The sequence below is a fragment of the Medicago sativa genome, chromosome 1 (genome assembly GCF_051527215.1).
Source record: "Medicago sativa cultivar Bolivia chromosome 1, Bolivia_mono, whole genome shotgun sequence".
Classification (NCBI taxonomy): domain Eukaryota; kingdom Viridiplantae; phylum Streptophyta; class Magnoliopsida; order Fabales; family Fabaceae; genus Medicago; species Medicago sativa.
In genome coordinates this window covers 35,653,560-35,668,095 of record NC_140749.1, presented here as the reverse complement: position 1 = coordinate 35,668,095, position 14,536 = coordinate 35,653,560, and the positions used below count along the sequence as shown (strand labels likewise).

General features: G+C 33.1%; 1 protein-coding gene, 1 non-coding gene and 1 pseudogene across 2 annotated transcripts; 2 read left to right on the top strand and 1 right to left on the bottom strand.

Moving 5' to 3' along the window:
• Positions 1-6,847: 6,847 nt before the first annotated feature.
• Positions 6,848-8,097, top strand: LOC146954609 (ethylene-responsive transcription factor 5-like). Its single transcript, XM_085717254.1, has one exon. It carries the CDS (start codon positions 7,104-7,106, stop codon positions 7,797-7,799), a length of 696 nt encoding a protein of 231 aa, XP_085573380.1. The 5' UTR covers positions 6,848-7,103; the 3' UTR covers positions 7,800-8,097.
• A 4,677-nt stretch (positions 8,098-12,774) lies between these two features.
• LOC146954608 (uncharacterized) lies at positions 12,775-13,767 on the bottom strand (annotated as a pseudogene).
• Positions 13,768-14,429: 662 nt separating this feature from the next.
• LOC146954607 (small nucleolar RNA R71) lies at positions 14,430-14,536 on the top strand. The gene has a single exon (XR_015025222.1). It is a non-coding gene; the product is annotated as a small nucleolar RNA R71 (small nucleolar RNA).

The window sequence follows — 14,536 nt, the reverse complement described above, 5'->3', positions numbered from 1 at the left end:
ACATGGTGTAGGTTGAGTTTGTGAGAATTTGAGAATTATGGTTTGAAGTCGTTATAGGTTGTTAGTTGAATAGGAGTCTATCAAATTCATGTCCAGTTGGTGTTCAGTTCATAGAATAATCATAGGTAGAGGTTTCTATCAATTTTGGAATTTGGGTTGATAAAAATTGGGATTTAAGAGTGATTCTTAAGTGAAAAACGCATTGTTAAACTGATTTTTGAACTGCTGAGAAGCCCAAAATCGGCCACCGAATTGTCAAAATTGGCCACCAATTTCTGATCTGAATTTCCAGTTTTAGTTCTGCAAAAATCGGCCCCCGGTTTGTCAAAATCGGCCACCGATTTTCTGTCGGGCCAATCTAGAAAACATTCACATTTTTCACCCTTTTCCGTTTTGAATTTGTCTTCGTTGTAAACATGAAAGTTTTAGATAATTGTGTTAGCTTTCTATTGGTCTTGGTTTGGCTCAAAAATGATTTTTATATTTTGAGTTATGATGAAGATACTCCAAGTGGGTCTTAGTAAAACTTTATGAAAATTCGGCATAACTATTTCTAAGTTAAACCAAAACTTATGGATTGTCTCAAAACTTCAAAGCTTGTGTACTATGAGTTCAATTAAGGTGTTTAAGAGTATCTAACCTATGCTATGATGAGTCTAACTAGTAGTAGGCTGCCTTGAATTCGCACGTGTAGTCATGAGACGACCTTGGGGTAGGAATGAAAGTTATTTATGATGTTAGAAGCTATCTAGAAAGCCTGAATTAAGATGATTAATATTATTAGTAATGTGATGTTGTTAAATATGTACTATATGTATTATTTACGATGTTTATGTTGATGTGGTTCATTCTTTAATGATGATATGATATATAAGAATTGTTATATGTTGCCTATGTTGCTATTCTGCTGTTGTCGACTATTAATATCATAGAGTTGTAAATGTCGGTCTAAGTTGTAAAGTTGTAAGATGTTGTCCAAATTATTGGAGTCATATAAGATGTTCATGATATTTTAAGTTGTAAGAAGTTGAGTCCATGCATACTCATTCAAGTTGGGGGCTTGATGCCCTGGAGCCATTGCTCAAATACGTTGGGGGCTTGATGCCCTGGAGCTTTTGCTCAATTATGTTGGGGGCTTGATGCCCTGAGAGCCTTTTTACGCTCATATATGTTGGGGGCTTGATGCCCTGGACTGGTACCACATGCATTTGCATTGTCAAGAAGATTTCAGAAGTTGAAGTTGCATAGTCGAGTCAAAGTCGTCAAGTTGATTAAGTTGATCATGAAGTTGATGTTGATGATTGATTACGAAGTTGTTTATGATGATGCTAAGATTTTACATGATTATTATTATGATATGTTGATGATGTTTATGTTGTTAAATGTAATTGATGCATTATATGCTTAATATTGTTGTTTGTGAAATCTCACCACTTCTGCTTGAAAATGTTGCTCTTCGTATGGGTAACTTGCAGGTAACCAAGATTAGTTGCGGAGTGGACTCTCTCACAAGTGTGTGTCTTAGGTGCTCTGATACGTAACGGGATGGGAATTTTGTTGTTGCTTTCTGTTCCTTACGTATTATTTTTGAAGTTTTCAAGAATTATTGTTGAACTAAGATTTTATGAGATTTTATGTTGATGCCCTTGTGCCAAAGATTATTTAAGATGTTGAATTATTCCGCTGCGAAGTTTTAAATATTACGTTGTTGGATTTTGAAGGATTAATATTTATTTATTCCGTTTATGATTTGATGAAAATAAATGCGACATTCCGTTTGTGTTGAGAAACTCTGATTTATTTTACAAAATTTTTATGTTGGGAAAATAGGGTGTTACATCATAAACTAAAAAACAATCATGGAAATTTCAACCTATAAATCAAATTTTGAGTTGATTTTTGCAGACGCCTCTATAAAACTGCATAGAGAGGATCTACAGAGTTTTATAGTATTCTGAATATGTCCTGATTTATTTTGATTTTTCAATCAAAATGTGCAAAATTGCAATTTTACTATAAGTAAGCATGTACTCACGGGTCCAATTTGGTTCACTAATTTTGCTAGCATGATTATATAGTATACAAAAGGGGGATTAGGCTACAATCATAAGCCCATAGCTTATTATAATCATTTGGTCTCTTTCTCCTACAACTGCTCGTGAGACTTCTTAAATCGGTTAAACCAATTTAAAAAATGATTGGACCAATCTAAAAGTCGTGAAATGACATTTAACTACCGTTTTATGGCAAACGACGGTTAACTACTACTCATCCAACGGTAGTTGCATTTTTTGAGCAATTAGCGGGTGCCTAAAGAGCAACTCTCTCCTCTTAAGCTTCACATATGTTGGGTTACTAGGCCCAATGGACTCTTCATCAATTGGATCGATAAACTCTTCAGCTGATGGTGTAGAATTGCTAGAGTGCTGCTCTTTACCCATATGGTTTCACTCATTCCCAAAGTAAAAGTCCAAAATGCCCTTACGCATGTTAACTCACGTAGCGTCAGTTAACTCACGCCAGTTATAATAGTAGCGTGACTTAAGTCACGCAACGTGAGTTAAGTCACGTTACGTGAGTTAACTCACATTGCGTGCTGTTATTAGCCCATGCAGAACCTCATTCTGCCTCATTTTCAAACAACACACACTCAAATCTCAATTCTCTCTCAAATTACCCAACTCCAAAATTCCTTCAACTTCAAATCAAACAACACTCCAACAACAAGAACAAGTAAGCTTTCACTTAAATTATGTTGGTATGATAGATTTTTTTCACTTAATCTAGAATTTTTTTAGGTTAGTGTTTTGTTAAAATTTTAATTTTTTTTTGCAAGAAATGATAGAATGTTACATGCAAATGACTTATAGTCAGTGGCGGAGCCAGAAATTTTGAATAGTGGGGGCAATATATATATATATATATATATATATATATATATATGTATATAAATTTGTAGCAGAGTCTTCTTAAAGAATTTGGAAACCCTATTCTAATTTTATAGCAGAGTCATCTTAAACAATTTAGACGCCGATGTATAATACAAATTTAGAGTAGTCATTTTGGTTTCTAAATGTGTGATGTGTTTTCACTAAAATATTTGAAATTTATCAAAACTATGAACACATCTTCAAATGCTTCTTTTGTTATTCATTGTATAGGCCAAATTGATTAGTGAAAAATATATTTAAAGATTAAATTAATTTACTAAAGACACATTTAAAATTCAAAATGACTAATAAAAAACAAAGTTTGTTTTTGTAATTTTAATAGAAAGATTGATAACCCCTTTTGACTCAAACCTCTTAAGTTTTTCCTTAATATATAATAACATTATTATCGTATATTAATATCAATTAATAAGAAAAATGAAACTAACATATAAAAGAAGAAGATGTGCAGAGCACGTTTTTGTTTAATAGTTTAATAGGTTCCATATGGAAGGTCGATAAAACATTTTTTGAGTAAATATAACAAATAAATAAATGATACATGTGTATATATTAGTGTGTGTATGTATATGCATATAATGTAATATGGATGAAGCTAAACACACCTTCAAAAATAGTGGGGGCACAAGCCCACAGAACACTATACGTGGCTCCGCCCCTGCTTATAGTGTTTAATTGTTATGATGTTTAGATGTTTGCATGATTATGTTAGATTTTTTACACTTGGATTAGAATTTTTTAGATTTAGGGTTTGTCTAATTTTTTTATTTTTGGAAGATATGATACAATGTTACATGCAAATGAGTAATATTGCTTAATTATTGAGATGTTTGTATGTTTATGTTGTAGTTATCATTTTTAGGGTTTATGTATAATTTGCACTCCAAGTGTTTGATGAAATGTTTGAATGAGTTTTTCATTGATTGTGTTTAATTTCTAATTGTGTAGATTTGAAGCAATGGTCGGGTGGATCGACGTTCATGCAGAATTCAACGGCGGAGAACCTCAGAGGTTGAAGGTTCGGTGCCTTGATGTAACGATAAGAGGTCTCAAGGATCAACTGAATGAATTCAGCCAAGCACTCAGCCCCAGAGACTCATGGAGGGTGGAATACGTCTGGTATAAACGTCCAACGCTCGACGAGGGGAGGGTATCATTCACTTGGGTGGAGTTAAAGAACGACGAAAACGTGACAAGCATGTTTTGGGAGCACAGCATGTTCTAGCGGATCGATATGCGGGTGACGTTGCTGAGATCAACTGAAGATATTATCAAGAGTCTGATTCTGCCAGAAGATCGTGATTAGGTAGGGAATGCACCTTCCAACTACAACAACTATCTTACCTTTAAATGGGGTAATTCAAACTCGCCAAACGTCAGGTCCTCAACATTCGCTCAACATTCATGTTTTTCCTTTGAAAGGATTAAATTCTTGTTAGCTGGTTTAGATGAAGGTATTGAAGTGTCAAGGAATGAACCTCATTTCGTTGGCACTTGAATACCATCATCTGAAGCAAGCCTAACAAAAATTTATTCTTTTCAAAGGAAAAACATGAATTTCGGGCGAATTCTGAGGACATGTTGTTTGGCGAGTTTAAATTTACCCCATTCAAAGGGAAGCCAATTGTTGTAGTTGGAATGCACATTCCAACCACAACAATTGTCTTACTCTGGATGGGGCAATTCAAACTTGTTAATCGGCAGGACTCCAGCATTCGATGAGCATTTAGAATGATGATATTCAAGTGTCAAGGAATGGACCTCATTCTTTTGACACTTGAATACCATCATTTAAAATGATGATCGCATGCTGGAGTCTTGCTGCTTTACCAATTTGAATTTGCCCCATTCAGGGGCAAGACAATTGTTGTAGTTGGAAGGTGCATTCCCGAATGTAATGTAATGTAATTATAGGACATATTTATGAACATATATAGTTGACATACATGTTGTTTATGTAATGTAACGTAACCTTTATTCGAATTTATTCAATACACAATTTTTATTCAAATTCACGCTGAATTTATTCAAAATCATTTATTTACTTTATTCGAATTTATTAATTCAATACGCAATCGTAAAATAAATGCAACAATTAACATAAATAAAGAAACAAAAATAATAGATATAAAATATCATTTTATTAATATAATTCTTATTACATTTACAATGGGATAAAACTAAATCTGCGAAAAAATAAAATCCACCAGAAAACCGACCTCTCTGCGTAAAACTAAAAGTAAACCACCAGAAAACCGACCTTCCTGTGGTAAAACTAAATTTGCACATTTAGTTTTACCCAATCTGGTTCTTTCCCCAAGAAAGCTGCTCACTACTTATCTTTTCCCTAACATTCCCACTACTTATCATTCTTTCTCTTTTTACACCAAAATAAAGAAGGAAAAAAAAGAAGGAAAGGAAGAAGATTCATAGGGGGAGAGAGTGATGAGGAGAGTGAGAATGGGAGATGGTGTGAGGAAATGAGGAAGTTTAGAGGTGTATTTATAGGGGGGATTGTAACATAGGTTATATCTACCATAAATAAGGTCAAAAAACGTGTAAAAACTTAATAAAAACGTGTAAAATCAATTAAAATACATTGAACAAAGTCAAAAAAATGTGTGTTCTTGAGCCCAGGATTATTTTATTAACTTTATTCTAAATTATTTCATTTACTTTATTATATATTATTTTGTTTACATTAATCTAAATTATTTTATTTACATTAATCTAAATTATTTTATTTACTATATTCAAATTTATTTATGCACTTAAAATAAATATTGATTCGATATTATTCATACAATACAATATTGATTCGATATTTTATTTACAACATTAGAAAATAAAATCAAATATAAAATAAAAAGGAATGAACAAAATTGAGGCATATAACAACGTCTCATTTTATTAATAATTCACAAAATACAATAATTCATACAATAATTTATTCAAATTCACTAATTATTTTCTCCTTCTTGGGGTAAAAAGTGAGCAACCTTCTTGGGGTAAAATAGTGAGCAGCCTTCTTGGGGAAACTATATCATCAACCTTTGGGTTAAATTTAAATCTGTTTTTTTTTACCCCAAGAAATTCTTTTTACCCACGGTAAAAAGTTTCTGGGGTTAAAAAAAGCAGATTTAAACTTATCTCAACGGTCGATCACTTCCCCAAGTCGGCTACTCACTATTTTACCCCGAAGAAGTTTGATCACTTTTGCCCCCCAAAGAGAATATTGAAAAAAAAAAGAAAGAAGAGAAATAGAGGGAGAGAGTGAGGCGAGGGAGAAAGTGATATGGTGTGAGGAATTAGGGAAGTATGGGGGGTATTTATAGGTGAGAATGATAGTATAGGTTGTAAACACCATTAATGTGGTCAAAAAACGTGTAAAATTTGGTAAAAAAAACGTGTGGATTGAATGTTGAAAAACTGACCACAGACCAAAAAACGTTTGTTCTTCAGTTCTGGCCACTGGCCAACTAGCGTGAGTTAACTCGCGCGAAGGCTCAGTGGTGCGTGACTGTGACTTAAGTCACGCTGAGCTAACACTAGCGTATGTTAAGTCACGCAACGTGACTTAACATAAGTACAGAATACACTAGTGTTTGTTAAGTCACGTATGGGCATTTTGGACTTTTACTTTGGGAGTGAGCAAAACCGTTTGGGTAAAGAGGAGGATTCGAATTGCTATCACACACACATAACCAATTTTATCAAAATATTTTAAAGTATTATACTTATGCATTCCAAATCAATCAACCAAAACCAAAACCACAGGCAGAGCAAGCATTAGGTAGGAAGTCGCCGGGAAGAGTCATTTGGTGAAGTTGTGGTCCCCTTTATCATCACAAAGTCAAGTTAAGATTTGAAAACCACCAAAACGACAATATTGTCACCAAAACCATTAATTAGTGATACCTACAAAACGATGCTTCCTCTCTCCATCTTGGAATCTCCATAGAAGCCACCCTTTTATTTACTTTATTGTTTTCTTTTATTTTATTTCTACTTTTCTTCCATTATAACCCCCTCACATTTATATACTCTTCACTCCTTATTTTCCACTCAACCAATTCCTCTCTTCCCATTCCAAATATAGCACACTCCTCTCTTAATTACTCCAAAAAAACAGAACAACCTCAAATTAGAAGTATGCAACCGCAAACCTTTGAGTCTACCTTCACTTTTTGGTCCTCAAACAATCTAGATATTCAAAATTCAATTTCTCAAAGCAATACCATGACACAAACACAAACCCATTTTCAAATCCCTCAAAACTCTTTCTCCAAACCTCCAAGATCATCCTCAAACCTAAGCAACCGCAAACCCTCCTTGAACATCACAATCCCTTCCACAACCAAACTTCTCCCACAACAAAACATAGTAAAAAGTGAAACCACCAACACCAAAGAGGATAATAAGCACTATAGAGGTGTTAGAAGAAGAACATGGGGAAAATTTGCTGCAGAAATCCGTGACCCTAATAGAAAAGGATCAAGAGTATGGCTTGGAACTTTTGACACAGCCATAGAAGCTGCAAAAGCTTATGATAAAGCTGCTTTTCAGATGAGAGGAAGTAAGGCCATATTGAACTTCCCTCTAGATGTTGCTACTGATTCTGTAGAATCTTCACTTTCTAACTGCATCAAAGTTGGTAAGAAAAGACAAAGAGATGAAGGAAACTGTGTTGAGATTAATAATAATACTAAGCAAGTTAAGAAAGAAGAAGGGATTTCAGCAGCTCCTTTGACTCCTTCATGTTGGAAAGGGTTTTGGGATACTGATGTTATGGGAACTATCTTCAGTGTTCCTCCTTTGTCACCCTTATCTCCACTTATGGGATTTTGAGATTAATTAATTATTTAAGCCCTTATAATTATGCCCTTATAATCATGTTGAGGTGTTAATTAAAGTCCTTAAAGCCCTTATCTCCACTCATGGGATTTGCATCACATATATACTAGTTGTTGAAATAGGGGGAGTGTTGATAGTATATTTTTGTAGGTGAAGATTAGATATATATTGGTTGGTTTTAATTTTAGTGTAAATATAGGAAGTTTGAAGCTAGTGTTTAATTATTTAATTTTTTTGTATGTTCATTTGGTGAAAGAATATTGAAATTTGTTTATTCGTTTATTGGAGAAAACATGTTGTCCATGAAACTATTTATGTAACATGTTATAATTCTGCATCTTTGAACCAAAAAATTTGGCACACTATGCAATCATTGTGGTAGACAAACATCCTGTGATGCATTTCTAATCCATGCTTTATAGAATTTTTATTCTTGTAAATTTTTAATTAGCTTCGATTCATTAAAATAAGATGCTAAACATTATTTTTGACTCATAAGATTTTAAACTTAAGCAAAAGATCCACCAAATTAAAATAGCTATACAACGTCAGATTACAAGCATCTACTAGGCTCTGTTTGTAAAGGCCAATAAGTTAGCTTATAGCGGATAATTTATAAGCTCGTTTGACTAAAAATGCTCTGTTTGGTAATGGTTTTTCACCACAAATTTTTAACTTATTTCACGAGCTTATAAGTTATTTTTACCCTTATATTTTTTTGTAGCGTTTGAGCTTATAGCTTATCATTTTTTCTTCCATTTTTACCCTTATATTTTTTTTTTAGTTTTTGTAAAATCCATGTTTACCAATTATAATTTATTACACCTATAATTTAAAATAGCACATTAATATAATAAATAAGCCTCATGTCCATAAAATTCAACCTCAAGGCCACTTTCCTGCACTTTATGTCTATAGAGAAAATTAAAAGGTCAAAAATAGGAAGAATCTTAAATTACAAGGTAGAATATGAAGACAACACCATCAAGAAGATCCAAAGTCAAGGGATGAAATATATGTCGGTTGGATGATTGTCTATAATGAACTGAGTCTGACGACATGTTATGGGATAATAAGAGATGATGATTTGTACCTTGTTGTAAACTTCGACTCTGAAGAAAAGGTTGGACATGGAGTCAAGATTGAAAAAGAATGAAAGTCTTGAACTTGATAATTGTAACATAGCCCTTGGAGCGGATTAGTTGAAATGCATATCATTATTTTATATAATAAAAATATGTTGAATCCACATAAACATGAAATTATTGTAAACTGTTTGATGAAATTTAGCACATTTCGAATTATAAAATTCAAAAAATCTTTCCTATTATATAATAAAAACAAATACTCCATCCGTTTCACAATACTTGTCCATTTTGGAGAATAATTTTGTTTCACTTTACTTGTCACTTTCAAGTTTCAATGCAACATTAATTATTGGTTATCAATAATACTCTTACCTATTTATTGTTGTAGAGAGAGAAATAATAAAATGAAATAATAAATGAGTAAGAGTATTATAGATAAAACACAAATAATTTCATAAAAAATGACAACATTTATTTGATTGCTTTGAATGTATAATTTCTTTAAAATGGACAAGTATTATAAAACGGAGGGAATAAAAATATTTTCGGAAAAAGAATAAAACGACCGAGAAACTTATGAAGTAAAAAAAAGTTATAGTCAATTGATTAAACACTCTACACAAGTGTAGATTATCGAAACATTTAACTCGCCATTGATCTCTACTACTCAAATTGTGATATATTTCAGGTTATAAAAAATTAATGTTTTATTTTTGCATCGATACTCCATGTTACTCCCTTTGTCTGTTTGTCAAATTATGAATTTATGAATTGAATGAGAGACCTAGAAGCAAGTTAAGAGTACAAACAAAGTCCAAGTTGCACAATTGTTTTTTGACTTTTTAATAATCTAAACATCCGTGTCAACTCCAAAAGCACCAACAAATCAACTAATTTTTCCAATATTGAGAAAATATGCGAAACCAACTTGCATATATACATCACTTTGGCCGTCGTTGATGTTCCCCAATATCTCTACATCAATCACCTTGATCATTAATTATTTGAGGAACAGCTAAGCCTCTGCCCTGCTCCATTTTCCTACCGCAACATGGGGTTTTTGATAAAAATAAAATAAAATTAATTAAAAGAAAAAAAGAAAGAAAAGGTTGTAATTCTTGGACCGCAAATCATGCACACTCCTAAGTTATGAGCACATTACAACCAATAATTATCGATTAAAAATTAATATTAATACTTTTTTTGTCGGAGTTTGAACCTCAAAGCTTACATAAATCAATATTAATAGAACAAAACAAATAAGGAGCATCTCTATTTGTTCAAAATTGTACTTGAACTTAGTAGAATAGTTCCAACCCTAACAATAGTATGCTTTTTTAGAATTAGAATGGTATGTTGTTAATATAGGTCATGTCATTCCTTGGAGTGTGTGGGTTGTATATTGTTGTGAAATCCGCAAGCGCACGGTTCTATCGAAGTTGTAAAATATCGTTCCACAGGGAGTTGTTGTAATTACCGATTTTTTTCTAATTATGATTAGCTGAAAGGTTTAAAGTTTAGAAATTAAACAGATTGATTGATATAAAATTTAGATAATAAAAAGTGTCTCGGAATTATTAGTTCATCGTAATGACAAATTACTCACAATCCAAACCTATATTTTCCTCTTAAATTAAATCCGTTTCTAAAGACAAGTTTCTCTAATGTATTTCATGGTTCCTTTCAGAATCCATGAGTGTGTTTCAATAACAATCACGCCTATTCTCATGGTTGATTGTTATTGAAACCATTTAAGAGCGAAATTTATTGCCTCAGTACTTCACAAAACTATTCATTTGGGGTGTTCCCATCAAGTTTTGTGTCGTCTCGTCTATTTCATTTGTTCCAATATCAAACTTCATCTTTCGATACTTCGTTTGATATTTGAAATGATGAAATAACAACTATTAAACTTCACCTTTCGGTCCTTCGTTTAATACTTGTTACTGAGTTTGAAAACAACGAAATTAGATTAGAAAATAGATTTAAATAAGATTAGGGTTCTAGGCTTGGTTTGATAGGAATTAAGTCATTAGACTCATCCAACAATCCCAAGACCTAGAGATCTACTCACTCATGGTCATGGTAGATGAAGAAATTAAATTGACAGAATAGAAAGACATGGAAGTAGATTGTTGAATGTAAAGTTGAGGAATTGTAAAGAACAAGGAAATAAAGAACAAGAAAATAAAGCTTTGATCAATTTGATTCAATGGAAAACAACTGTCACAAATATTCCAAGATTCAAAGAAGATTTACAAATCTGATTGTTCTCTCTATATATAGCAAAAGTCAGCCTCTAGAAAAGGAAATAGTTCCACATTATAAGGCACTAAAATCGTTCATAAAAACAGCTCAAATCGGAACATAAATTTGCACTAAATCAGCACATAAATATGCACCAAATCAGTCTTGAATCATGCTTGAATCCTTTCTTTCTTTAACCATGCTTCTAAATCCAGTCTTTTGCTCAAAGACTTGATCCTTCATCATATTTGATCCTGAAATAAAAACAAACAAATTTGAAGTACCAAAAATTCTAAAAAGAAATTAAAACACATAAAATTCTACTAAAATAAACACTTAAAAACCACCTAATTATTGACTTATCAAACTCCCACATGCTTGAATCTTTGCTTGTCCTCAAGCAAAAGGCAAAGAACTTTAGCAACATGACAACAATAACAACATGAACAACATAAATTAAAAACTTTTGTTTCCTCCAAGGCTTTGTTTTCAGCGTACATTTATCATAACCTCAAGTGATTCTCATGGACCTATTCAACCCAACAACAAATTTCAAGTGAGTGTGTGTGTGTAGTCCAGCTTTTTCTTGCACCTGCGTAAGAGGTATTATGAGGAAACAAGTTCTAACTTTAATACTAAACCAAAAGAGAAAAGTTCTTTTTTCATTTCATATAAGAGAGGTGGGAATTCTTTGATCATTTGACATTTATTAGGAAGAAGAAATTACAGAAGCTACATTAGTTTTCAGGTTAACCAAATCTTCCTTGGGAGGCTAGTGAGGGCAGCTCCTACCAACCCAAGTCAATGATGTCCCCTTATATATATATATATATATATTTGCTTTCGACCCTCTTAATGATCAACCAATTTTAGGCACTTGATCATTTATTTAATGTTTTGTTGATCAACCAGTTTTGGGCACTTGGTCACCTTCTTTTGATCTTTTTATTCCTCACACTAACTTATACTACTTTTACTCGTAAAATTTTTGAGGGTCAATTTACCACTGAAGTTAGAACGTGCTCCTTAAAATACCTACCTACACACTTACTCAAAGACTGCAACTTTGTGCTTTTCTCAAAGAGAGAATTTCACATTGAAATATGACGTGGGTATAGCAAGAACAATCAAAACACAAGATTTTGTTTTCAAGTACATATTCATCCTTAAACGGCCTTTTGGAAGAAACTCATATATATATATATATATATATATATATATATATATATATATATATATATATATATATTATATCACATTACAAAACATAAAACAGACACGTTGCTTACACTTCGCCCTTCACTTACAAAACAAGCAAAAACTCAAATAAAAGGGAATTAAAAAACAGACACTTAAACTAGACACTTTCTTGACTCCCCCATGCTTGGACTAAGCATTGTCCTCAATGACACAAAAGATAAAATTGCAATAAAGGAAAAAGGAAAAAGGAAAAGCTCACATGATTTAATGTTGCTTAGATGAGTGCACCTATTTTATGTGGAATTTGTTGATTCCTTTATGCGGCCTTTCTTTAATTATTCTTCAAAACACAACAAAATAAATGACATTAACCCGAGGGTTGCCTCCCACACAGCGCTATTTTAACGTCATTAGCTTGATAATCAAAAATACCTTCAAAAAGGATCAAAGGGATCATTATGTGCAGATGACGCTAGGAAGCATTCTTTCACACAATGATCAACAACATCAATCATACATCATGAATCAAAAATAGAGGGACCCTTCATGAAATTGGCAATTTCAAACTCTACATTCTCATCACCTACATGAAAAGATATCTTACCATTCTTAACATCAATAACAGCACCCGCAGTAGCAAGGAATGACCTTCCTAGAAGGATTGGAATTTGGGAATCCTCCTCGATATCCACTACCATAAAATCCGCTGGGATATAAATTTTTCCCACCTTAATGGAGATATCCTCAAGAATTCCGGCAGGATATATATTGGAACGATCGATCAACTGCAAGGTCATCCTAGTAGGTTTCAACTCACCTATACTAAACATCTTAAAGAGGGATAAGGGCAACAAGCTAACACTAGCTCCTAGATCACACATGGTTTTCTCAATGTTTTCATTTCCAATCACACAAGAGATGGAAAAACTACCAGGATCTTTGAGCTTTGGAGGCAATTTCTTTTGTATGACATCACTACATTCTCTTGTTAAAGTTATTGTCTCATCATCCTCTATTTTTATTTTCTTTGATAAAACATCTTTCAAAAATTTGCATAGAGAGACATTTGAGACAAAACTTCAGTAAAAGGAACATTAATGTATATTTTTTTTCAGCATGTCCACAAATTTTTTAAATTGCGCATCCAGGTTAGGTTTAACAAGTTTTTGTGGAAATGAAATTTTTGGCTTATAAGGTGATGAAGTTTTTGGCTTTTCACTTTTTACCTCATCTTCCTCACTTTGTGGTTTATTGCTCACTTTCTCACTCTCTTTAGCCTTATCTTTCACTTGAGGCTCTTCTAGTTGCCTACCATTCCTAAGGGTAACAACATTTAAATGGGCTTTGAGATTGGTTTCAGGCTGACCCAGAAAGATTCCGGGAGTTTTTGAGGAAGAGGCCACTTGAGAGATTTGAGTCTCAAGCATTTTGTTATAAGTAGCAATGGAATCCACTTTTGATGTAAGCTTAATGAGAGAGTCATTCAAAAATCCAGTTTGGTTTTTAAATTCTTGGTTTTGCTTAGTTAGACGCAATACAGAATTTTCTAGCAAAAGTTCCAAGTTGGATTTTTGAGGACCTCTTTGGTTGTTTTCAAAACCGGGTGGTGTTGTTTGTTGCAAAGGGATTTTCAGGATTTTTATAAATTTTTTGATTGTTCTTAAATCCTTGATTATATTGAGCATATTTCGCTTGCTCAAGACTTTCAACAACACTACCTAGTTGGCATTCAACGTCGGTATGACCGACTATTCCACAAACTTCACATGGTGGTAAAACAGGAACAGGTGTGACAGCACTTACACTTAATTTATCAAATTTTTGAAAAAGTGTGTCCACCTTAGCATTCAAATGACCAAGGGTAGAAACTTCATACATATCTGCCTCTTTTTTAGAGGGTGAAGGAGCAACAACAGTGATGACTCTTTCACTTGTCCACTGATAGTGGTTTTGAGCCATGTCCTCGAGCAAACCATATGCTGCTGTGTAATTTTTATTTATCAAAGCTCCATCTGCAGCTGCATCAACAATCATTTTTGTGGCATACAAAAGACCATTATAGAAAGTATGGACAATCAACCACTTCTCTAAAACATGGTGGGGGCAAAGCCTAAGCATTTCCTTGAAACGCTCCCACGCATCGTAATGAGATTCCCTATCTCTTTGAGTGAATCGTGTTATTTGATCCCTCAGTTG